Genomic DNA, 27,780 nt, shown 5'->3' with positions numbered 1-27,780 from the left:
AATCCAGCTTCTGAAAACTGTGATATATCAATAATTTATTAGACATCACCTTACACAAATGTCAAAATCTCAACACAAAACCAACATTTTATTGACTACAGGTTTATTGACTACAACTTTCTTTTTTAAAATTTAATATTTCATTTATACAAGAACAATGCTGAATACAAAGCTGCCACTAGGATATGGCTATGCAATAAGCTGTAAAGGAACAGTTATAACTTTTATAATTTCCATACCACTTTTTTTTTTTTTTTTTTCTCAGAAGGACCCACTAAACTCAAGCTCCAGCATTTCTGGACACCTGTCTGGAGCTACGAGTGCTCTTCAGAGGTGTGAACACTGCACTTGCAGTAAGCACCTGCAGAACTACCGGGTCCTTTGAGTTCTGAACTTGGGCCTCGTAGATAGAGCACTGAAAGGAAAACCTACAGAGTGCTCATGGGGAATGCGGGAGAGGGGAGGAGAGGAAGGAGAGTGATGGTTTCAGTTGAAGTCGGCACGCCAGCTGGTGCTCTAGCTTGGATAAAAGCAACAGAATTCTGGTCACAGTTCCAATTTTCGGAATTGCTTCCACTACCACAGAGGTCTAGCACTGTTGGCATGTAGCCTATAACACAAAGACATTTTTCACTACAATAACTCTTCAGCTACAGTTTTTAGAGTACTCAAAACAGCATACAATGCTTCACCCTCTTGTGTGAATCAGAAAAACACACAAGGCATAAAGACTTTTCATGCTGTGTAAAGAAGAGCTGGGTAATGAAGTGTGTAAAGGGTGTATGATATTTGAATGAGAAAGCAAGAAGATTCCTAATGACTATGTAAGAATAGGGTTCCTCTGCATTATCTGAAATGACATGCAATCTGACAATTCAAACAAATCCAATGCTAACACTATTATACGTCTATAACTGAATGCTATTTACATTTCATTTTTTTTTCTTTACCACTATATACACACTGACCTAGGGTGCATGTGTGATGGAGAGAAGGTTGCCTGATCCTACTGATTTTTGGCTTTGTATTCTCACAATATTGAGAAATCTACTACTGGCAGTTAGAAGTGAAATACAGAAAGTGCATGACAAACTATTAACAACCAGCCTGTGCTCTATGGCAAGGCTTTCTGTCGCTGCAAGTGTAGCCATTTTAATTTTTATATTGTTAAACCTCTGAACTATTTCCTACTTGTGACTTTTAAAGCTTAATAGCCACCCCCCCCCTTCCCACTCCCCAAAGCACTCTCCTCTCATCCACACAGCAGTACCACGAGTAACACCACCACTAACCACTCTCAGCAACAGGCCAAGGCAACCCTAGAAGAAAATCAAATTAGCTGTTTCTTTGTTTCTGGATGCTGCTTTTGATGTTCAAGCTGCAACTCTTCATAGATGAGTCAGACTTGACAATTCTGACTGATTGGCATGACAAATAGCGCAATAGACATTCTGCAGATCGCATTAAACAGCTGTGCAAACTGCCTGCACTCACAACTTGGCTGCTGATATTAGTTTTTATTTTTACTTGGTGTCATCATAGTGTCTCAATGCCCAGTCCTAGACCAGGAACACCCTGTGACAACATTCCCCTCTTCTTCTGCCGGTCTCTTTGCACTACCCAAAGACTGTCCGAAGTGATGCCTCGGTGGGCATGCTTCATGGAGCAATTGTTTGGGAACAGAACAGGCACCTGGCAGCTCCTAAGAAAAGGTTCACTGCCAAAACCCCTTTTTGGCTTAGGTTTATAACACAACAGTCAAACGCTAGGCACAGACTCACGAAATAAGACAGATTTTTGCATCATTTCCAGGACAAAATCCCCTGCCTTATAGTCAAGCATAGTTGGAAACCATACTCAAAAGATCCTTTTCCCCTAAAACTGGGAGCCAGTCTTTGTTTCAAGTTGTAGAGTGAGAGCAAAGAGGGCAGTAACACCCCAGGACAGTCACTACGCTCCAAGCTGCCTGAATGCTCGCAGACTTTCTGGATTGTCTAAACTGAACTAGTTCACCCAATTAGTTTGGAATTCATTCACTCAAAATTAAGACCAAATAGCTTACAAAAGGCAGCCTTTTTTTTTTCTCCTCCAATTTCTGAAGCCTGAGAAAAGAGTATCACAAACCTTTTCTCTTAGTAGAGAGTTATGCCTTCTGTTGCCACATAACAGACTGCAACGTTAAGAAAACTAATACTAAAAATCCCTCAAGCCAAAAGGATAAGCTAGTCATAAAAATGTCTTATATAATAAGGATGGATAAGCTGTATTACTTTCACACCAAGCACAGCTGGAAAATAACTGAATTGCAAAATTATGATTTAATGATACCCTCTTTCAGAATTCTCTTCACTCTCGGATGTCTGGAAAATAAAAGCCCTGAGACCTCTGCTTCACACACCACTTAATGGCAAGACACATCAGTGCCATTACTTTTCCCATCACCGAGGTGGACAGAAAGATGCATCTGACATAAGCAAATGGGCAAAGCGAAGTGACAGGAATAAGAATGCATAATCCACATTTAGTAAACAATAATCTGAATTTGGACTAAGGAATGGCTACAGGGAAAAAAAGTTGTGTGTGTGTTTGATATTAATTATTCCCTGGATATGAGTTAACAGATGTCACTACAGAGTATATTTTCCAGAGAAACGTTTTTCATTCTGTCAATATTTTTTTTTCCTATATGACAAACAAACTCTTGTTAACAGCAATTGATTTGATAAATCAATTTGGTAGCATCATCAAGGACAGGTGTCAAAAGAATATCAAAGGAGCTTTAGGCGGAAGAACAAAAACAACAAACAATTTTGGCCTTTAAGCTCCTGTATTTCAGTAGGGAGAAGAAACAAATAGGGACAGGGATGCTGTGCAGCCAAAAACATGAAAAAAGTCTATGTAGCCATGCCTAGGCCACACATCTGAAGTGTACATAAGATTTATGAGAGCATTAATGGGCAACTCTCCTATACCAGTAACTCATACAGTATTACCTTTATTCTATTACAGTAGTATGGGAGAGAAAGGCAGAGGATGTGACTTGCTTCAAGTTGTTGCTAAGATGCTTCTGGGTTTTGCCTGTCGTCACCAAATACATCCCACCAAGAGCCTACTCATTATGGGCTCCCATACTCACTAAGGTCTTCAAAATCATGATTCAGCCAGGCTGACATGTGAAACTTCCCATGAAGACTCCGCTCCCTACAATGCGTATTAAAAAAGTTGAGAGAAGAATCTGGGGGTAATTTAGGAGTGTCAGTGTTTGTTGCACAGCTCCAGGCCAAAGCAGAGAGCTGAGATGGTGACTGAGCTTCAGGGTCCTGGACAGCAGATTTATTGAGAAGACTTTTTTCAGCTTTAGCGTTTTGGAAACTATTGAATCCTACAAACAGTTGTATGGTAACCCCCAGCAGCTCCAACACCCCAAATCCAGTCATCTTCCCTGTTCCCGAGCCTAACTGAAAAGAGGGAAAAACATTCCATCTTCTGCCAGAGCAGACACTGCACAAACTCAGAGAAAGAAGACAGTACGGAAAGAAAAAAAAAGCCTGGAATTTAGACTGTGAAAAGAAAGGAATTCAGAGCCATTGCAACGACCTGTCTGACCTAGGAAGGATTGGATATAGCAGACTGCAAACAAGACCAGCAGAGTATAAAAGGGTCACTGACTCCAAAGACAGCATTTCCATTCAAAAGCCAGTGGGTAACCTTTTGCAACAAACTTTTTTTCTTTTTTAAAGAATTATAGACACTGACAACAGCCAGATTAAACCAAAAGCAAACCATCAAACATCTTCAGCTTTCTCACAAATGGTATCCCCTAGCTTTACTAAATGAAATCATGGCATGCCTGTATTTTATTTGATTTTTTTTTTACTTTAAAATGTCTATTTTGTATTAAAGACAACTAGAGAGAGAGAAAAATGTATTTCAAAGTGCAACAGTTGAACATTTCCTTCTGGAAGATTTCTTGTCTTGCAATGGCCTTAATTCTGCCAGTGCTGTATTTCGGTGGAACTAGAATCAGTGCTCCTCCATACTAGAGCCCTGCAGACTGGTAGCTTGTTTACTCACCCATTAGAAGCCCCATGTTTTTGGAGACCTTGACAACAATTAATTGGCTTCAGAGTTCCCCAGAGTAAGTTTTTATATTCTCAAATAAAGGGGGAATCAGGTTACAGGTCACAGGGAAATTACTGACCAGATACAAACTGTGAATGCGACATTAGACAACATAGCAATTAGACTGACTTACGGGACTGAAAACCTAGCATTAGTTAAGACAAGAGAGGATTCATTCAATTATCTTATGTAACTAATGGACACAGTACGTGGAAAGAGGAAATAATGGGCATTTATCATGTTTTCTGATCAGAACGAAACAAAACATAGAATGCTTATTTTTTAACAGTTTGTAAGCATACATTAACATTCAACTGCAGAGCAGTAAGAAAAGCTACGAATGCTTTGATGTTAGCCGGGTACAACTGCCAGCGTTGTTAGTCTCCTATTACATCCTGGGATATCAGCATACCTTCACGAATCCTAATTTCATTTTGTATATATCCTTCAACTACCATTAAGAGACATTTTTCACCTGAAGTGCAAATGAAACAGTATAGCTGATGATCACAATGACATAAAATAAGGTAAAAGTGCTTGAATTGAAAGGGCTGATGACAACCACTTCAGAAATGACTTTTTTAAACCTGGCAAGCCTCTCAGCAATAAGAGCTGTGGTACGACTGGACATGTCCAGGGCTAGACTCAGAATAACTAGTTAATAATTTAAAAATGGACAATGGCAATAAATCTCCACAAAAAATGCAGTGTCTGCAGCTGACAATGCTGTCACTTGTGTACGTACATCCCAGTTTGCTGTGAGCTACATTCCTAGAGCAGAAAGCTTTCAGAAGCACCCTCCTTCCCCTGCACCACTCCAAATAGAAGAGTCCAGTGGGACTCTCAGCAATCATCCTCACCCTTCATCCTGAAGCGCAATACAGAGAACAAACAGAAAAGAAATGCAACAGGGCTGTTCTGTGATTTTTTCCTGTGTAGAAAAGGTGTGGAAAAAAAAACACAATCAGAAAAGGCATTCAAAAGGAAGAGACAGGAGGCAACAAATGAATGAGGAATGAGTTATGCTGCATTTAGGCTAAGCCTTCTACATTTTCGGCCAGTCATAAAGACAGGAATGGCATAACTATAGTTGCCTATGTAGACACAAGCATAAGTGACTATTTCAGGTCTCTTCCATTCTACCTTTTGCTTTGCCCCCACTGTCCCAACTAGCACAGCTTCACTATCCCTAGTTAAAGCTGCTAGTGTTAAATAGGAGAATATAGAATAGAAGGAGGATGCATTCACAAGTCAAATGTTGGATATGTAGATATCATATAGCTGAGAGCTACTGAAATGTCCTTTTTTCTTTTTAAGATTGTTTAAACTCATTTTTAATCACCAAAATTAACACCTGCTGTTTGTGCTGTAGCAGACAAAAAAATTATTTAGCATAGTGATAATCATCAGCTAAGTTGTGTATCCAAGACTTTACCACACCTGCTTCTCCACCACTAATACAAGTTTCAGAACTAAATTACATCTCAGCCAAACCTTGATTATCATACCAAGCATGCAATGCAGAACTCACACAAATGAACGCAAGTATAAGTGTCTACTAGCATTAGACAATGAAGGAAACTATCATATATTCCAGAATGTATCTCAAGTCCCATCCTGCCTCCTCCCTTCTGCCCTAGGCAGGATATCTTGCTTCTTGACTTCTTCAGGTCTATGTTCTTTTAGACATGTTAGTAATTTGAAGTCTGTAAGATCGCTAAGTAGAATTAGAAAATAAATTCTCTTCCTGAGGGTCTTGGGAACAGCATAAACCTAGACTTCTACAAACAGAAGGTCAGCACTACTCAGGTCTATGGAAGTGTAAAAAGATCCACGAAAAATGTTTGAAATCTTGTAAATTACTCTCTAGTAGATGACTCTCTACTAGTAAAGTTGAGGCATCAAAGTACTACATACCTTAAAAACATACAAGAAGAGTTGCAACTGCTAAGGGTTTTCAATATAAAGTCTATACGAGCTTATTTTGTATTGTAGATTTTATTCTGGATTCTTCTTTGAAATGTTGCTTCCTTGAAATGTTGTTACAAACAATATCCCCCTCTATTTGGAAAATTCTATTTTGTCACTTATCGCTGCCCAGGATATATAATTACAGTGATGCAATTTTCATACAAAGGTGGTACTTAGATGGGTTTATATTATACACACATTAAAAGTAAGGAAAGGGGATGGAAGCACAAGAAAAGAAAAAAAAAAGAGGGAGATCCACAAAAAAGTAAAATGTTGAAATTGGGACTTCACTAGAGATGCTTAGGTGCAGGAGATGGATAAGATGACCAAAGCCCTTTGACAGATTTTCATTAGTAAAAGAAAAATCTATGGCAACTTCAGTACCAGCTACACAAAAGCATAACTCCACATTGGCAAGGCTGGTCAGCTGGCACCACTCCAGTGCCTACACCTGATCAATATTCTCTCAGTAGCGATTCTGCTTCTGTCTGCAAGCAGGGACCAATGACCTCAGCACACTGACATGCATCTCTAGAAACAACTACTGCTCATCACACACAGGCTCAAGTCTTGTCCTGTTCAAGAAAAGAGAAACTGCACCTCCATCTGCAGAAGAAAGAGTGCCCCAGGATAGGATAGCAGCCTGTGAATGTTAATTAAACACTGAATATCCTGTAGCGTACAATCAGATATTGTAGAAACCTCAAGGAATTAATGTTTTGCTTAACTTGAATTTTCCTTCTCACTTACTGTGGCACTACACTGTTAGGAATTAGATTTTAAGCATCTTAGTATCCTCACAAATTCCCCTTAAGGAGTCAGATGTTCAAAGGTCAGCACTGCGATGCCCAACAATACCACACCTGCATTTCTTTGTTGAACTGCCTTGAAAAAGTGCCCGCTGAAGGCTGACTAGCAAACCTACATGTGGATTAGGAACTGAAAAGTCGATCCATTGGCTCAGTGAAATCATTTTCTTTTCCAACCGTTTCTTTAATAACTCATCCTCTATCTTTACACTGTTAGCTGTATTTTCAGCATACTATATACATAGATCTATAACACAACTGTATTGCACAGGGAAGCTTCCTGTCCTAAACCAATTTATTTTATTATTATTATTTTACCTTTGGATCAGCAGTCAGCAGTTTGAATGCTTGATACACCTGTGCTTCTTTCACACCTCCACCGAGATCCAGGAAGTTGGCTGGCTTTCCACCGTTCAAGGATATTATATCACAAGTTGCCATTGCAAGACCAGCTCCATTCACTGTAATTGGAAACATCTGATTTGTGAAAAGGATTAACAACCTATCAGAGCAACCACATTAATAAGGCCCAAAATGTTACGCAAATATTTCTCAATGGTTCAGTGCCTATTCAAGGATATCCATAGCAATACATAGTTTAAAATCAGTTGCATACACACCAAACATTTAGGATTCTTTATGGTCGTATCAGTTTTAGGACTTATAAATGCACCTTCCACTAGGCATGTATGAGCACTGCAATGGAAGCTGGGGAAATACAAAAACTTTGGAATGAAGTGAGAAAATTCTGGAAACAGTGATCCCATTATGAGTTCCCCTCTGTCTATTGTGATAACAATAGATCATGATTTGCATTACTGTAAAACAGACAACTAAATTCTGGGGACAAGTATCAGCCACTCCTAAAACTGCCTTCTGTTTTGTGTTTGCACCAGTCTAAAAGCGCTCCCATGGGCACAAACATCTTCTAAGCTAGCAAAAGTAGATAAGAATTATTTGTCCCCCATATATTTTCCCTGATGGACAAAGTAAGGCTTCTATGTCATCTGTAATTCAAAGATATGTAATACCGAACACTAATAGCAGTAATAACAACAATAAAAATTACTGTAATTATGCCTTTTTTTTTTACGTTCATGTGAAAATCTCACTGCTACTCACTGAATCAACTGTAATGCATTATCAGTATCTTCTAGATTCATGTTTGGAGCACACATTTAAGCAACATGAACTCTGGACATTTTCTAAAACAAGTCATGTTTTTGTTGTCTTTTCTAAACCCAAGATTAATTTCTATCTTACAGAAACTTCAGAAAAATAAAATAATAAATGTTATTTTCCTTTTAATAACCAAGCAACTTTTTCAGAAACTTCTCTTAAAGGAAAATGAAGTTTGATATTTATTTGTAAGAGGGAATATCTTGTTTTTACACGCAAGCTTTCAAAGTGCCTTCTAAGTAACATAAACACATTTCTGAAAACTAATCAAATTTTAATGTCTCTTTGTGTTTTATTTACTGGAAAGATCAATTGAATCAGCTTAAAAGTTCAAAACATAGAAACCCCAAAGGCTCCCCATTCAGTCTGTCTTCTCTTTGACAACCCATATGCCCTGTCTGCGTGCTGCAGCCTTAACCACATCTTCAACACAATTTGTTTCAGTCCTGCAAGAACTTGTGGAAGGGCAGACAGCCTCAGCGAAATGAACTGGCATCACAGGTGGATTGAATGTCAGAATTTCAACAAAGTCTATACATTGAACAAGTATGAATTTGTCTTCAAATGCTTTTTTTGGATTTATTTGTTCTTACCAAAGCAAGCAATATTTCCATCCAGTCCTATATATTTTAAGTCATATTTGGCAGCTTCATTCTCTATAGGCTCATTTTCAGACTTGTCATCCATGGCAAATATTTCTTTTTGCCTAAACTCTGCATTGTCATCAAAGTTTATCTTGGCATCAAAGCAAACCACTAAAGAAAAAAAAATATAAAACATATAGGCATTTAGAAATTACAGTTAGACAGAGCTTCTGAAATATTACTGTTATTGCTGACTTCTACAGGATGGAGGGGGAAAGAGGTCCTTAGGGTTTGATGATGAAGCTCCTGCACTGATTCCAGCACAAAAAGGGTAAGCTTTTCTTAAATTCTATACTAAGAAAATGTAGAGCAAGTGCCTCCACACTATACAGCCAGATGCCTTTGTCATGGGACGGTCTTCTATGTTTGCTTTAAACAAAGTGCCCCTAAGTTATGAACATTGGTTTTATGATTTGGAGAGGTGATCTGCAGGAATTTCGTAAGACAGTCTACTCTCAATATTTTGGAAAGTCAGCAGATATAAAAGATAACAGACTAGCAATCCAAAGCAATGTTTGGTAACACGCACTCATATTTATAGGTGAGTAGTATGAAGTTTTTCTCCTTAGCCATATTTTTAATTTTTAATAGTATGAGCTATTCACACATTTCCCAAAGACCTAGATTAAAACAACTTTAAAACAATATACATAAAAAAATTATCAAAACATGATTTTTATGTCAACATCCATTATGGTTGCAAAAACAAGTTTAAAAATAGCTACACCTGGCTATATTAAATAATAAATACCAAAGACTAGCTAGTAGGCATAATAATCATATAAAACCAAACAGTAATAGAAATGCACGTAGAGTAAACTGGTTATTTGCCTATTTACTAACTCATTATTTTCATGGGCTTGCATAAGCAAACATCTCATTAGATTAAAATGTTTTAAGTAAATACAAGACTATATACTTATCATTTTACTATTTAAGTAATTTGGGTTGTACTAGATTCAGATAATTACTAACCGCAGCCTAATTGATTTCTCAAAGCAAACCAGTCAGATCTAAATGCCTTTCAATGCTGCATTCAGAATCTAGTACAGCTTTCCTTTCTGTTGTACTTTGATTCGTATTGCTTTGAAATACATACATGGTATGTGTGCACCTACTCATGGGCACCGTACGTACCTCTGTAATTAGAAGCCAATAACAAAAAAAGAAAATTTGATACAGATACCCATCAATTAAAATAACTGAACACACAATATTTTTTCAGTGGAAAGATACAACTGCTTAACTTTGGAGAAAATATCTAAGCATGCAAAAGACAGAGTCTCAATTGTTGTTGTTGTTTGTTTTGCTTTCCTTTCTTTTTAAATACCTTTGACTTGTAGCCAATACCAGATTAAATTAAAACAGGAGCAAATTTAGTTTCACAACTTCAGTTTTAGAAAACTATTCATGGGTTTTCACATATAATAAATCTCTATTGAAAGAGTCTAGATCTTGCCTTGCAACTCACTGTGTGGAAAACTGCCAAAAGGAGACATACCTTGCAGCCAGTTTTTGTTAACAACAAACCAAGACCTGTACCACTTTTCCTCTTCAAGCTTTCAGTTCCTTAAAATGCTAAAACAACTCAAAACTAGGGAAAAAAATGCATTTTCAGAACCCTAAGTTTACCTTAGACATGAACGTCCTCAATGACACAGTAATAGAATCTCATTTCTACGGAACATTCATCTTTAACAAAGACCATGCTGTACAAAGTAGCAGAAAAAACACCTAGTAATACTTATCAAACCATTTTCACTATCAAAAGCACATTGTTACATGCATGATAGATTTTACAAATGAATTTTTCTTCTGAACAAATATCAAAGAAAGCTCCAACACATATTCATGGAGTATTTCTGTTGGTTTTGTTAGCAGTGTTGGATTTATGTCATCTGCCAATTCAACAGCTTACATTGAGAACAAACAAACCAAAAAAAAAAAAAAAAAACCAACAAAGAAACTGGCAGTTACAGGCTTTTGACCCCAGAGTGTTAACAAAAGGAATTTGAGACAGAATTAAACAAAAGAAAATACATAAGACAATGCATTTTCTAATGGAAATTCGCACAAGTGAAAAACAGAAAGCACAGCAAGAAATAAATCCATCTTAACCATTACTTTGACAGGAATAATGGTCTTTGTATAGACTTATTTTATCATTAGAAATAACTGCATTAAGCTACTGAAATGTTCTTCCATTTGTTTTATCTTTATTCTTCTTTAAGACACTTCAAATGGAGAAACTGCTAGGAAAAAAAAAAAAGAGCACAGGATGCTATCTGTGTATGTCTGCCAGTAAGATGGCTTTCACAGCTTGAAACCTTCTCTGTTTCTGCTCCTCAGCTTCCTGGATGCAAAACACATAGGAAGAATCCTTATAGAAAAGGATGAAAGGAGCATAAAAACTCCCACCATCATCTTTCAAATTATGCCCTGCTTACTATCAATAGCCATTCAAGAAAAGCTAATTTGGCAACTTAACCAAATCAGTTCACTTTTTCCACAGTGCTGTCTCAAGCAAGGGTTCAAATTTACTGTCACTGTGGTCCTGTACATCATCTTTTAGGACCAAAAGTTTTGTTTCCTCTCATTGCTAATCATTCCTTCCTTCACTTGCCCTACTAGCCTATCAATTTCCCTTCTGTGTTGGCCAGACATGTCCTCAATGATTTGTTTTGAAGTGATAAACATCACCTGCAGGAATATTCCAGCTATTTTGTTGAACCTATTTTAAAGGTCTCATTCATCCTCAAATGGTAAAAATAAGTATCATGTGTTGCACTTGAAAATTCAGACTATTAATTTTACAAGGCACTATGTCATTGTTGTGCTTTAACTTTACTGTACAACACAATATGGAAATGTCCTTCTCATCTCATTCCCACTGGTTCTAATGAGGCTAATGGATCTACATAGATAGCAGGGAAAAATAACAACTTATTGGGCTCTGAAGGCAAACTTTTCCATTTCTATTTAAAATGCTGCCTCTATTATAGACCTGTACTGGTCAACAGCAGGGCTTTTTGTTTGTCCCCCAGTACATGTTTCACAAATTGGATAAGAACCAACAAAGTTAGAATTAGCTGGTGAGAATTTGATTCACGTTTATTAAGCTGAGTGAGGTTTACAATGCAGAAACTATTGATTCAATGCGCACGTTATTATGGTGCCTCAAATGAGCAGAGAGGGCTGCTTAGTTTCTGGAAAACTAACTAGCAGAACAACGTAAATGCTAAATAAAATTCCTTTCATTTACCCTATACTTTCTTGGACCTGTATTCATGGTAGAAACAGATCAATTAACCTTTTTCTTCCCAAAGGATGTAGCCAAGTGTCAGTTCCAGCTGGAATTTCTCCTGTGCTCTGTTATGTTGCAGAGTCATAGCTAAGTTTAAATCATGAGTGCATATGTTTACGAATCTAAAATAACAAGTTTCTTTCTCCACAATTTCCATAATTCTAGCAGCATTAACAATAAAATAAAAATAATAAGAAAAAACAACTTCATACAAATAGAGCAGAGAATGTTGCTGTTTCTCACCACGCATAACATGTAGAAGCTGATACTTTCAGTATTTGGATGAAATAACAAAAGGTATTGAAATGTAAAATCTGCCGTGGGAATATTTATGAATATTGCTTAAATTACATTACAAAATGAAATTAATGCAAAGCTGCTGCTACAGCCTTTCATACAATTTAATTTATAGCTTGCATAAATAAAGGAAACAAATGAAGGCATTATAACTCTTTAATTTCTTACCTTGCCCTTCTGGAGTTTCACCAAAGGGATTCACTTCAACCTGAGTGGCATCAATTTTCAAGAAAAGATTATACAGCTTCTTAATTTGATCTGCTGCCTAAATTTGATCAAGCGATTTACAGTTACCACACAGAAAAATAAAAGTTAATGTTTTCAAGGCAAAGGTAAACCATTATTGATTATTGTTAAAGTATTAAATTGCACTAGCTCTACATAATTACAGCTTTTATTTCCGTTTTCTTAATCATATTTACATACTATCTAAAATAACTATAATGTGGCAATATGATACTGCATAACATTTAGTAAGCATTCATTTAAAGACTACATGAACTGGAGATTTTCTACAAAATAAACAGCACGATTAGTACAGACAACTTTAATTTTAAAAGTGCCTAACAGTTCATAATGACACATTTTCCAATATGCTGAGATCTAAGTTGCATACACGTTAATCAGTCTAAATCCAGAAACCATAAAGCACTATGTGCACACAAGTGACTATAGAAAAAACATATACGTTCCTCCTTCCTACATCACTCAAATGTTTTCTTGAAGAAATTATGTCAGAAGCCTGCTCGTTTATTCCCTAAAGTATACTCTTGCTTGTTCCTTATTGCTCCTCGCCATCTCTCTCCCAGTGATGGTTTGGGGCCAAAATATTGTGACTGACTATAAACGACCAAATCACTTGTTCATATGACATTCTTCCATTAAAAGAACAGTTTAGCCTTCAACAACAGCAACATGAACTTGCATAAAAAAATTCTCTTTGGTTCATTACACAGTGACAAGCTATTAGCTGAAATGAGTTTGCAGATGAAGAAGTATCCTAATAAAGAACCCTTCAAATTTGTTCTTTCATTACTGATCATTTAACTGAAGTATACAAACCAAAAGTATTTGGGACTTCTCGTATTAGCAAAGTGAATGAGAATAAAAATCAGAAGTCAATTTTCTCCCACAATTTCATGCCTAAGAGAAAACATTACGATTGAAAAGACTGAACCCCAATGCAGCACTACATCAGGAAGGACACGAGTGGCAGGTTGAGGAATGTCCCTACTCCCTTCGACTCAGCGATGACAAGGCTGCACCTGGAGTGCTACGTCCAGTTTTGGGTCCCACACTCCCAGACAAAGTGATGTGGAGAAAGTGGACAGGGCTACGTAGAGGGCTCCCCAAATGGCTCTGGGCCTACAACACATGACCCACAATGGGAGGCTGAGAGAGCTGGGCTCATGTACTCTGGTGAAGAGGATGCTGAGGGTCAACGCAACAGCAGCCTATAACTATGGTGAAGAACAGCTACAAAGATGAGGAACTGAACACTTCTCACTGGAGGCAGACAATACAAAAAAGATACAACAGTCACAAGCTGTGGGTTGGGGAGGTTCAAACTGAACATTAGAGAAAAAAAATTTCACTAGGCCCCAATTTGAGCTGCAGACTGCACCAGCTGACCTCCAGCGGTCCCTTCTGACCAACACGCCTAAGACTCTTTAAAGAGTTATACTTTGGAAGGAGCATACAAATTGCTTATGAAGTCTTCCCTGCTGAAAAGTTATTATCAGCTCAAGCATTCTCAGTGGTTTTGACTTTAAAAATTTATCAGAGTTATAAACCTGTACCCACCAAGGTAGCAGTTTCCTTGGCACAGACAGTCCAGTTGACAAACTATCCTAATACCACATTGGTAAGGCTATCACAATTACGCTAGGGACAAAGTCCCACCATGCATCCCACAGAGAATCTGGGCAACCTGAAAAACTGTTGCTGCCCCAGCATGCTGTTGTAATTTCAGCAGATCACCAAAATCACTTAAGTTTTATTACGGGCTGCTCTATCTTTCAGCACCTCTCTGAATCAGGCAGCTTAATGTCACCATTTCCCTTTCTCAAGCCTCTTCAAGGCAAAGCATAAAATCCCAGCCTTGGAGTACTGAATACATAAGCAAATACTAGAATTCATCTGAATAAAAACTACATCCCTATGATTCAGTGAATTCCTTTGAGGAGCTGATAGCATAAGGAAAGAAATGCATGCACTGCAGTATTATTTAAATGTATTGTTGAAAAGTCCATGTATAGTCGTTAATAATTAAGTACCAGAACTCTTCAAGGGTTGAAAGGTTCTACAAAATCATTTCTCCTCATTAAATATACAGCTAACTCTTCAAATGTGTGTTAATCAACTTAATGATTATGCATTTGTTAATTGCGCAGTTGGGATAGAAAATAATTAAAACTGCTGAATTAAAAATAAAGGAATTCTACAAAAATGACAGTTTGATACTATGGAAAAAAAACAAGCAGAAGTAGCTAAATATTGTATCTGTTTTCCTGTTATCCGAGTTAAATTAAACAACCTTTTTTTCTCTGCAAAAATATTCATAAAGGCAAAAGACCTTGCATACTTATGTCCCATGTGGAATTCCAATATATATATAAAGATACTGAAAAGATAAGCTGGTAGCCTTTTGGTTTTATTTTAAGTTGAAGTAATAAAAAAGGCTTCAGTTACACAAAAAGATACTTCCCCACGTTAAGGGCCAGATCTTCCAAAAAAAGATGTAGCCGTGTAATTCACTGTGTTCTACTGGAATTCTAATGAAATAAAACACTCCTACATGGTATCATCAATTGCTTCAAAGCCAAAGGACAAGGATTGTTTAGAACAATAAGGTCCTTAATCAAATTGGTAAATCCCGATGGCAATTATATGGGGGCAAGTTAGTATTTAAAATGTCAAAATGGTCTTGGTCTAATAAAAATTTAGCCTCTCATGTATGTTTGGGAAGCATTACCATACAGCTGAGCTAAAATGTCTTCAGTAAAAACTGAGGGAGTAGAGTCAAGTCACCTGCTGTTGTAAAGGTCCTTTGAAACCCAAATTTTTTGCCATCTGCAATGCCTGACGATCTTGAATGCCTTCGAAAATATCTATTTCCTCCTGTAACAATAATATGAATATTTAGTTATATTTATGCAATCTGAATGGAGATTTTTAACTTCAAAAGGAAAACACTTAGTATATATTTGCAAATTAGTAATTAAAATATGGCTGTTTGCCAAAGTTTCTCTGAGACTGAGGCTATAGCAGCTGCCTATAGGGTATGTTATAATTACCACACTATCTATGAAACAGTCCTTCCAAAAAATATATAATTCTTCAGGGTGGCATGCTGACAAGACAATGTGACACCAGTTTTCACTTTTAATTACTGTACAGATGGCGTTGACGAATATTTAGTCTGTTAATTTTTATGACATCTTCTGGAATATTTTCAAAGCAATGGTGTCACTGCCCAATAACACTGTGAAGTTTATATAATTTTAAAATGCACGTTAAATATTTTTATATTTTTTTGAATAATTACACTTGTTTGTATCAATTATTTTCCCAGATGAATAGCTTGAGTACTCATTACCATGCCACAGTAATATAAAAAACAAAAAACAAAAAAAACTTAAATGCAGTCATTATTAAGAAAGCAATTATAACAGCTGTATTTCAGATGCAAAAGTTATCCAGGTACTACGAAATAATTAACAACTACGTCAATTAGAAAAAAACCACAGAAACAATAATCATATTGGCAGTGACCCACTTGTCAAAGAACTGTGTACCTTCCTCAAAGTGACACACCAGATCACTCATAAAAACATTTCATATGTTAAATTCAACATAAAATATTAACAGCCGAATTTAAGCTCTTTCTAACCAAGCTGCAGACATGCATACTGACAAAATCAGGTGTTATACACACTTTATCGTTTACTAGATGACAGGTCTGGACTCTTATTTAGATTAATACAGTTTCTGTGGTTCTTGCTATCTTCCTTCTGCACACAGAATTAGGGTAAATGGAAAAAGAAGGAAAAATTGCATATAATATTTTCGATAACTGATAAGGAAAATGTTGAATCTTAAAATATTATTTCAATACCTTAAAGATAAGTTCTGGGCTAGTAACTGCAACTTCTTCTATGTCAACACCACCCTGTGGACTGCCAACCATAACAGGTCCGTTGCAGGCTCTGTCCATCAAAATTGCAAAGTATGTTTCCCTTGAAATATTCAGTGCTTCTGCAACCATCACCTAAAAATCAATACAGGGGAAAAGAAAACAGCAACATTTCTGACTGATCCATCTAGCTGGTTACACCTAATCTGAACGCAGCTTTAATTCCTTGATGTGTCAATGCGCTAAAATCTTTTGCAATATAATAGTACAAATTAACAGAACCAGTAAGAGACAGTATTTCCATCTGCTGTGATGAAGCACAGAACATTGTGGCTCACGTTTTCTTCTAAGCCTTAAAAAGCAGCAGTTTGATACTTGCTCTCCTGAAAGGAAACATTTTTTCCATCGCTTTTACAAGACAATATAACCCAGTCATTTTTTTTCAATAAATCTCCTCTCCCTAAATGAGAGACTCCCCTGATGCTGCTATTCTCATATTCAATAAACACTGTAAACCAGGAACCTAGTGCCGACTTTTCCAAGAAGAGAATCAGAGGCGCTGCAAAGACAACCTCCACAACACCTTTTCATTCCCGACAAGGACTTTAACATGCTGCCCCCCGAAAAATTTGAGTCACAAGGGACTGGTCTTGCGAATCACATACGTGTAAGGGCGTATGTTGGCTTTCTGATGCATCCCATCAATAGTGCCACTCCTTACCAGCAAAGCCTCACGTTTAAACTCTCAACCTCCTTCTCACAGAAGACCACCTCCTACACTTAAAATCTTAGCACTGAATGCCTGCCCTGCCTAAATATCTCTTAAAGAAATGAGGATACAGCTAATTCTGCCATCCAGCTTTGTACTTTAACTTTAGAGACAAGCAGATGTGCACCCTCAGATATTGGCACATTCTAAAAACACAGGAATTTGTTTTTCCAAAAAGCTACTAATTTTTACGTATCACTATAAACTACAGAGCCAGTTTGTACCAATATCTGACAGATACTTCTGCATGTAACAAAAAATTATTCAAGTCCTACATGTTTTGAATCTACAAGTACTCATATTAAGAATGAGGGGGAACGGCCCATGTAAATTCTTCATTACAGTTTTTTCTCTCCTCCCAAAAATATGCCAAAAGTCAAAGTCCTTTCCATTTCAGTATTACAATAACTATGCCCTCATCTCTTTCTGAACTGTGATTTTTGCAGTAGTTTAACAATAACTGTAAAAGCAATTTCAGAAACTAAGTAGTTTTACTGTTGGAAAAGGACTCAAAAAATGTAGGTTTTGATGGAAGAATACCAAATTTCCCCAAATGTTCTTCATTTTAAAAAACATCTGCATATGATCATTACTAATTGTTCCTTACAATCGTAACAGGTGCCATAATCTCAGGTGCAAAGACTGTAGCTCTGCTATGCACTGCTAGCGCTCTGCTCTAGGACGACAGTTTTGCTTTTCAACCTGGAAGCTGAGCAGTCACATCTGCACTTTAATTTGCACTACGGCTTCTCCCTCTCGACAACCAATCTCTTAAGCATAGTTTCATATCTTTCAATGGAAGCAGCAGAAATCAGGAAAAAATATTTCCTTAAGATTAATATAATTAAAAAGGATTAAATGGCAATGTCTTTTTAATGTGGTCTGATTATCAGGTGACAGTTTTGAAAAATGACTGTAGACAAAGATCATCACTCTGAACGAAAGATAAGGTGAAATTCATTCTATCAGTCAGCAGTTCAAACTCTGGAGATGCAAGAGGCATGCACACACCTGCAGTCTTAAAACTGCCTACCCAGCGAGATGTGTTCCATCAAGTAAATATTTCTGGGGTTTTCATACTTCAAGGACTATAAACAAGAAAGATGCACTATACTTTCACCCAAGTCGCTTTTTTGACATTCTACTCCTGAGTACATACGAAATAATGTACTTACCTTCTGCCAGGTTGTACATCTCAACAGAACAGAAAAAAAAAAGTAAGAGACAAGGAATTAAATGAAATGCATTGCTCCGAATGCAAGGAAAGATGCTATTTCTTTATTGTGTTTTGACTTTGGAAAGATACTCTTTATAGTAATTTTGCTTCTTTCTACTTTTACCTTTCCTCATTCATGGAAGATAGTGTAATGTAAAGAAAGAGCTCAAACAACTGTTCAAAGCAAACTAAGGAAAACTAGGGGAAAGGAGACAACTAAGAAAACAAAAAACTACCATATCTCTTAAAAGCATTTGCCTATTTTAGACTACTATAAAAGGGATGCTAAAAGCCCACTTCAGAAACATAGTTCAGCTACCTGCCACAATTCATCAAATTAAAAGCAAAGATATGGAAAGCATCCTTGAGTTGCTACAATTAGGCCTTTTACCTGAGTGAATGGTTTCACCTTCGTACGTATCCTGCATCAATGCATCTGAAAAATGTGAGTTATTTGCTTTAGACTCAGGTCAAACAAAACCACCTGGTCCTACTGGAACTTGTCAGAGTTGTTCGTTTTCCAGAGTGCTCAGGATCCAGGCCAGGCTTATGACGGGAATCAGCACAATGAGTCTTTAGGACTACGTTTACAAGCACAGCAGGTGGAACATGTATTATTAGATCAGGTATCTGTTCCACTGCTGCTTCAGAGCCAAGTTTCTTCTTACCACTGATAATTAACCATGCCAACATCACCAAATACTTCTGTCTTACCTCACAAAACTACTGTTAGTCTTTCTACTCTGTAATAAGCGAGCTTATTGTAGAGTACAAATTTTTGTCAGATGGTGCAACATCTCTCACTTGTCCCAATGAAAACAGTTACTTTCCTTCACCATCCTCCCTTTCTGCTGTAGAGCAAAAACAGGGAGACTGGCATTAAATATTATTTGTTAAAGGCTACCCATCATTCACTTGACAAAACTAAAGCAAATCCATAATGAACAGTTAAGAAGGGTGCAATTAAATCTATAAACTCTTAACTTTTCTGATATTTTGTCTGTTTGCTTATGACAAAGAAGTATCCAGTTTAGCACATCTGGTTTATATTTAAACTATCTAGCTTACCACATCAGGCTTATATTTAAAGAGCCCTGGGGAAAAAAAAATATTTTTCTCCAAAATTTCACGAGAACTTCAAGCTTTCCTTCTTATAAACAAATCATTACCTAAAAAATTAAGTCACATCTAATTTCACAAGGATAACTATAACAGCTCTTTATACTGAATCAAATATTCAAAATGTTAATCGTTATTGCTTGGAGAGAAAACACAGGTAGCAAATTATCAGGTTGTTATGATAAGAGAAGACTGTCTTCTCAGATAACCAGGCTCTCCAAATTCCAAGCTGCCATAAGAGGATTTTATGTAAACTCACAAAATAGCTTACAAGTTATGAAGTAACTGAGGAGCCTGCTATTTATTTAAGAAACAGTCTAAAAAAGCACAAACACTTTAAATTCTGCACAAGCTGAGAAAGCAATCTGAAAACTCCATTTTCTGTTCTATAATTACTCTAATTGTACGAAAATTCTTTTCTCTTTCCTTACAAAAACATGTAAAAGGTGACTTCCATTCCCTGACTTAACACTAATTCATTGTTTGCCTTGCAGAAAGTGATTTAATAACTATTTTCCTTCTGAAAAAAAAAATAAAGATAAAAGTAAAATTTTACTATTTATTTGCTTATTTTTAAACATAAGAATTCCCTCAGACTTTCAAAAACAGCCAAAAGTTCAAAAAATGTAAAAATATGCCTTTTCTTTTCAGGGTGAACTGTAATTTTCTTTAAGTACAGGTAAACGCGCATTCTTACATATACACACAGAGAGAACAAATGCCTTGAAACTGAACAAAATTGCCTTCTATTCTCAACTTTCCTACTCCTCTAGCAAATATGAAGAGTCTGTCTGGCATTTTCTGTGCACTACTAACTGCCCACTGCATTAAATGACAGCCTAGACACAGCTACACCCATTTTTATTCACATTTCTGTAGTTTGTCCCTTGATTAAAGTTTCACTGTTTGGCATTGCAGTCTTCATACTGCAAACCTGAATGCCTCAAATCCTTTAACTATCTTCAAGATCCTAGAATGGGCTAAACTTGAGAAAGATAGATGTTTTTAAAAGACACTTTTTTTTTTTTTTCCAGGGAATGGTCTTTTTGATGACACAGATGCATCATTTTAAGCAGGTTTTCTTCAACTCTCTAAGAAACAATGAGGATACCATTAACCAATCTGTTATATATTTAATTACTTTAAAAAACGATATATGATCTTACCATAAATTGCCAAGACTCGAGATCTTGACAGCAAAATTATTTAAAACTTACTATTACCTTGTTACTTATCTGTGTGATAAACATATCAATTAGCCTATGACTTTGAAGAGTTAACTGTATAATCAGAATGTAACATCTGACAATAGACTATCAGCTTCTCTGAGTAAAGATTTATCATGAACCCACGTTAAAATGCTTACAAAGAATTTTTACAAAGTATTTCCTGCAAAGTTTTCATGCAACTCAATGGAAAAAATACACTATCAAGGCTACTTTCCTGTGCCATCAAAATAAATCTCTGAAGTTCAGCAGCACGAACTTCACCTTACACTTCATATATGCCCTTGCTGCTTACTCTTGACTGTTATTTACACAAGAAAGATGGGGATGGGAAGGAAAGTTAAATCTTCTATAGCTATTCTATACGTGATACAGAAGTCATCTTAATATAAATCCTTTAAATAATCTTACTCAGAAATTCCCAAGAGTGACACCTTTCTTTCATTTCTATCAATTTCAAAGAAAACTTACACGTTTCCTTTTCAGAACTGAACATATAAATGAATAGACTTGCACTCTGACAAAAGAGTGAAATTTCCTGTATTGATGCATTTTAAGTAGCTCAACTACAGGAAAAGAATAAAACCAAGGAATTTATAAAGGCAAGCTGCTTTTACAATACACAATTCTCAAAGCAGAGTGCCTTGATATTGGAAATGTATATCCTTTTTTATAACCTTAGTGTTATCACCATCTCTGACAGACATGCCTTAATAGTAATACTGTTCCTTCTTTTTAATATCTAGTATTTCTTTTTAACAACACCTATCAGGAGTGATGGTAATTTGCTGTCCTTGCTCCCCAAGAGAAGAACCACCTGAGCACCTTCCTCCAGCCCTCATTAGATAGCAGCTTTCCAGACAAGTGTTCCCCTTCTATGCTAATACCAAGCTGTTCACAATATATTAAAAAGTGAACTGCAATTCCTTTCAGCTCATGCCAAATTATCTCTTGGCATCAGATACAGTGTGGGTCTTGACTACGCACCTGTTTGAGGATCTTTGTGCAGACAAACAAAGCAAGAGATAAAAACATATATAGTAGGTAGGTAATTGCCAGAATTTCCTGACTTTGAGAACTGTACTAAGCTAGAAGTGAATCTTGAATTGAAAATTAATTACAACACACTAGCTCAACTCAACCATGACCATGCCCACATTCTACCATGCATCCACAACATGTTAAAAACAAAATACTTTCAATCACAACTATTTTATTTTTTATTTTTTAAATTGAGTTCATTCTCATGCAAAATCATCTGTCTTTATCTTTAATGATGGTTGCCCAAAGTTAGCAGTGAATGAAGATAATAATATTGCAAGTTATTATGTATATATTACTTCTCTTAGCAGACAGTCTATATGCATGTACAGCTATGCTATATAGAGTTCTGCTAGCATTTAGTATATATTTGATAAAGGATGAAGCTACGAGAAACTAGGTATGCTGAATTTGATAGACAAAGCATATGCATACAAAGATAAAAAGTGTAATATATTTTTTTCTCTCAACAACCAGATGAAAGAAATCTGACGCTGGAAAAGGAATGGAAAAAAAATCTATGGCATACACCTCAGCATGTTAATATACGCTGTAGCTAAACACAGTTCTCAACTTTTAAGAGGCAAATATCTTACCTTTTTCACTGTCACGCCATCCTTTGGAGTTTGCTTTGTTGACAGATTGTACCCAATCATCTGTTTAGCAAGCTGTTCAACAGTCTTAGGGCTACAAACAAAGGAAAAAGGTTAGCTTATTGAAAGATATTAAAAGAAAGTCAAATAGCTATTGTAAACAGCTTAAATATGACAACAAAAGCAATTTATTCACACTTTTTCAATTTTAAAGACTTACTCTTTAGTTAGATGGACTCCTCCTTTCAATCCACTGTTGAAAATACCTTTTCCTCTCCCTCCAGCCAGAATCTGTGCCTTTAGAACAATTTCCTTTGCCTCTGTGAAAGAAACACAATGCTATTCTATCGTGTGTCATTTATTGAGCTTGTTAGCTTAAGTTTAAAAAGTATTTCCTGGTTAGATTACTTAAAAACAATGAGATGTTCAAAACTAGCGAGCAGTAAAGCAAAAGTCAATTCACCACTTTTATAAAGCAACCTTGAAAAAAAATACGTAGATTAAAGGATAAATACATAGTAACTATCAGCTCGATAAATATGACATTATTTAGATAAAAATCATGATATTAATACTACACAACCTGCATATCAAACTGTATGCTGGTATCGTTTGTTGGCTTACACTCTGGCATTTGTTTTTTTTAATCACGAATCAAACCATAATTTCTCTTGAATGCAGAACAAAAATTTTCATCAAGGAAAATACATTCCAGTCCTTGCTCTGAATACATGAAAGTAAGGCTATGGATGTGGTCATAAAAGAGGAAATTCTCATCCCCCTCACAACTGATGCTGGCATCACCAGGTAAATGCAGAGCAAGGGAAAACAGGTTTTCCTGTTCACATGAGACACGACATCAAGAAGCTTTGGCAATGTGAGTGTAACAGTAACAAGTGCAGCAAGACAGTGATAAAAGTAATTGCAGCGAGACACATGTTCCAAAGAGAAGAGATCTTTATATCCTTACCGAGTAAAATGGGGAAAAGAAAAAAACAACAACAGACAAACCAAACCACCCTTCATGATCTCTGCAGCTCCATGGATGCTTTTTGAACCATAAAGATCTTCCAGGTGGCTATAAGATGTTTATCAATAATGAATATTGTCTCTTCTATCATAAAATTACTAGGTATTTTGCAAAGAAGTCCAAGATCCTAAAATTAACATATCCTGTCCTAAATTAATCGTGGCCTAAAGGATAAAATTGTTGTTTTGTGACTGAGTCAATACCCTCTGAAGTCTGCGGGGATCTCTGACTTTACTGATATTTGGATGAGGTCACCCCTTGAATCAAAACAGTCGATATAAGTATGCAAGAAAACACAACAATTTGTTATTAAATTGACAGACTTAGTGCTTAAGTGGCACAGAGGATATAGATACTTACAGTCAAGCAGACGCAGGCTTTCTAGGTTTGTGTTACATATAAATATTTTACTGATGACTGAATACACTTTTGGATATGAGGTCATTTTTGGTGAAGCCCAGTTCTAACACAGCATCATTTCAAAGTTTGAGGATAATACAGCAACAAGAAAGCAAGTTGTTTATTAGGACAGAAAAAATACTATAAAATAAATATATTCTAATTTCTACATTAAGACAGAAATGTATTTTTAACATAGCTGTTGGAGGTATTGTACCAGGAGATGCCCGATTCCCATGCTTCTCAAGACAAAATCCCTCCAGATGTTAATCCATTCAGTAACACCTGACATATATCACTCTGAAACTTAAAAGCCTTCTCCTTGAAAATATTTCATGCATTCCAATATATTCATGTTCTGAGCTCCCTATTATTCATGCCACTCCAAGGCAGATAACAAGGAAATTTAAATGCAACAAAAAGTTTTATATCAAGTATTTTATAAGCACACAAATTATTAAGATGAATTAAAAGTATAAATCACTTTCCGATCTGCAGAAGCAAACCCTAAAATCCCTATAGCTGCTGTGATAAAGAATCTAATATAGTGTTGTTAATAGATGCTGCAAGCATTTAATTAGATCCGTCTAGGTGCCAACCATCCCAACAGTGTTTTGGGATGAGTTTTGGTTGTCAGTGGTACGTGATGTCAGCTGGGCCAGTGATCATTGCCCTCTGTGCCACCCATCACTAAGCAAGCAACTCCATTTTAGTCCTAACTGGCACGCTACAGAGCACGGATTATCTTCATTTGGCTACAACAAATGAAGGTAAAGAAAGGTAATAATGTCTACGTTTTTATAATCCACTAGAGGACTATCAATGCAATACAATGACTTCAGAAAAACAACTATCAAAACCATAAATAAACACACTAGAAAGTAAGCATAACCATGTAGGGATTAGACGTGAAGAACTAATCAATATAGTAGCTCAGCAGAGCATGGTACAGCAGGTTCTTCTTGCCCTGGGGAAAGCAACAAGAAGCAATTTAATTCAATAGTTATTTGCCCAAGCTCTGTAAAATGAAGTAAACCAGCCAGATCTTATTTTTTAGTAACTAGGCTTGATCGTTCAGTACTTACCAAGTTGATTCACTACTTAACATCACCATGTTACTTAAAGAGCTGATCTCTTGAAACGCTCACACGGAGCTGTTTTTATGCCATCTCCTGCCTGAATTCCCAAATTATGTTATGGAAGTCTACCCCCAAAGAAAAACATGGTTTAAGCTGGAATGTATGAAGCAATTCACCTTCACCTTCATTTGTAGGCTCTAACAAAAATAAATAAAATCTAGAAAGCTGTATATAAAGTCAATATTGTACTCATTAAAAACAAAAAGCTGTAATTAATTTCAATTAGCACCCTTCCAAACTTCTATAGTAAGGTTGGAAAAATGTTAAGGAAGGATTGTGTGGTTATAAATACTGCATTTGAAGAGAACCTAGCACAAGCAACATGTCTTTACACGCCCACAAAGTACAGTGCAACATTTTCAACAGCATTGCATTTGGTAATTAAGGCTCCAATGAACTTCTGTTTATGTCCGTTGACTGATAAACCTTTGTATAAAATTAAAAAAACAAAACAAACAAAACACACAGCTTGTTTCTTGCACGCATATAGATCTGTTGTCACAGATTTAAAAATTTCTTTCACATTAAAAATAATACAAAAAAAGACTGTTTGTTAAGTGTCACTAATTTAGCAGCAAATAGTTGCAAACTGCTCCTTGCAGATTAATGACGCATTTCTGGTAACAGCATGTGTTCTTAACTAATTTTAACTTGGACACATTAATATCTCAGACTTAACAGTTTATTAACTGAATCATATATACATACACATGCTAATTTTACATTACCCTACAGAAAAAAATGATAAAAGAGTCCTTTAAAAAATGGAATAAAAATACATCTTGTTCCTAAGCCAGATGCCATTAAATAAGTGAGACCAGCAGTCCTCAGAAATGTCCTCAGAGTTTAAGATTACACAACTGTAGTTGGGTCCAACTATGTTTCTAACAAATTTAACCTAACACCATAGGAAAAAGACTTAAGTACTTCTATTTTAAATAAATTCAGTTGTTTTGGCAGAACAGAATACAAAACTCCAAGGCACAAGCATCCTTTACATTGCACTGAACAAAACATCTCCTTCCCTTCAGTCAGCGTTGTGAATACCAGTGGCAGAGATCCTCCTTGCGATTGCAACAGGCTCAGTTCTATAATGAAAGCCTATTTAGAATCAATAAAATCTGTCCTGCTTTGGGAGCTATGATTACTCTGGTCCACTGGTACTGCTTGCAGCAAAAATGAACAGCTTGTTCTCAGCCCACTGCTGTGTATATTTAACTACTGAATTCTTCATCATGAAACAATATCCTGAGAACCATAGTTCTGCCTGTTATATGGTACACTAATTTATCACCTGTGAACAACTTACCATTATTATTGATATGACTGTGTGATTGCAAATTAGGCGTGTTAAAAATTACATTAACACGTGCTGTAGCTTACCAAAATTAAACTGCTGTATAGAATAGACAATGCAAGACAGCACAGTATTAGGCCTCACTCTTGCCTGTTTAGGAAAAAAAATAATTTATAGCAGTGCACTGGGGACTACACTGGCAAGGCATCACACACTGCAGAATTAGAGCATGAGACTGAATGGGAGGCAGTCTCATACAAAATCCTAATCACATCTCTGTCTCACCACGCAACTTTCTGCACCTCAGCTTCTCTATCTGCAGGGGTTCTGGGAAAATTAATTAGCGTTTGCACCTCTTAAAAATGCAGAACCTGATTCAGTATTACATTCATGTATTTTTACCCCAGTGTCAGGCAGCTGATGACAAGAGAAGGGCCAAACCCAGGCATCCCTCTTGTTACGAGGTTAGGACATGTTGCAAAAGAGATGGAAGTAACCCAGTGCCATGGGAACACTGCAATGAAGACAAACTGAGGACATGCCAAATTAACATCTCACAGACGCAGCAACTCCTCACTGACCCGAACAGAAGCACAAACACAGAGCCCACAAACTCATGAGAGCCAATCCACAAAGGCAGCAGGGGTCAGTGAGACTCCTCCATCCTTCAATACGCCCCAAATGACCCCAGCCACATTGGGGTTTGGCAGGTATTAGTTTTAAGCACTCTGCTAGCCACCCTTCTTTGCCCAGTATCATTGGGTTGTGCTGTATGTAGGGCAGAGCTCTTCAAGCACTCCCCCTTCCCTGAGTCCTGTGAGAGCTAGATGGGGTACTTCCATTTGCAAGCAGCTCCAAACTCTCTACCTTCAGAAGGTGGCCAACCTAATAATGCATTTACCCAGTAAAACTCCTCCGAGGAACACAAATTGCATTGTTACCTTTGGACACGTGCAACTTCAAGCTTCCCTTTGTCTGGTCAAGCTTTAATCACCATCTTTTTCATGACCGTCTATAATATTACTCCAATAAGGACTGGCTGGGATGCCCACAGGATGACCAATTCCCAGCAAGCCATGACACCGATTTACTGATTTTCTAAAACAGAGCTTCTCTTCCCAATACACTTCTCCCTTCTGTCTCTCCCTCCCCTGCCCCTCATTTGATGAAAATAAGTGAGACATTACAGAAGTTTTTCTGCCAGCAGTTACACCTCACTTCAGACAGCACAAGAACCAAAGCATCACCAAAACCCAGAATGCCTACATGCTGCTCCTACTTCAATTTCCCCATCAGTGGTGATAGAAAAAGCTCAAGTGCAGAAGTGCCTGCTAGGGATTCCGGATAACCTCCCCCATGCTGCTTCTCTGCAGTTTAAAGCTTGTCTTCCACAACATAGAGTTCCCCTTACAAGGTCAAATTTGGGGTTTGGATTTTTTTTTCCTACCTCTAGCTGATTCAACAGTAAAAACTTTCACTCTCAGTAATGA

General features: G+C 36.7%; 1 protein-coding gene across 1 annotated transcript in view; it reads right to left on the bottom strand.

Annotated features, from left to right (window-relative positions):
* Positions 1-27,780, bottom strand: part of SUCLG2 (succinate-CoA ligase GDP-forming subunit beta) — a 114,184-nt gene that overhangs the window by 39,568 nt on the left and 46,836 nt on the right. Inside the window, exons 3-9 of the mRNA XM_080605929.1 lie at positions 22,646-22,745; positions 22,429-22,519; positions 16,444-16,596; positions 15,357-15,446; positions 12,495-12,591; positions 8,675-8,836; positions 7,221-7,363 (exon numbers count right to left, since the gene is read on the bottom strand). Of these exons, the coding sequence (XP_080462055.1) occupies positions 7,221-7,363; positions 8,675-8,836; positions 12,495-12,591; positions 15,357-15,446; positions 16,444-16,596; positions 22,429-22,519; positions 22,646-22,745 (836 nt within the window). The remainder of the gene's footprint in view (positions 1-7,220; positions 7,364-8,674; positions 8,837-12,494; positions 12,592-15,356; positions 15,447-16,443; positions 16,597-22,428; positions 22,520-22,645; positions 22,746-27,780) is intronic.

Source organism: Anser brachyrhynchus (genome assembly GCF_964034855.1).
Source record: "Anser brachyrhynchus genome assembly, chromosome: 10".
Lineage (NCBI taxonomy): Eukaryota > Metazoa > Chordata > Aves > Anseriformes > Anatidae > Anser > Anser brachyrhynchus.
Note: the sequence above shows the minus strand (reverse complement) of the source record. Positions and strands in the feature narration are given on the sequence as shown.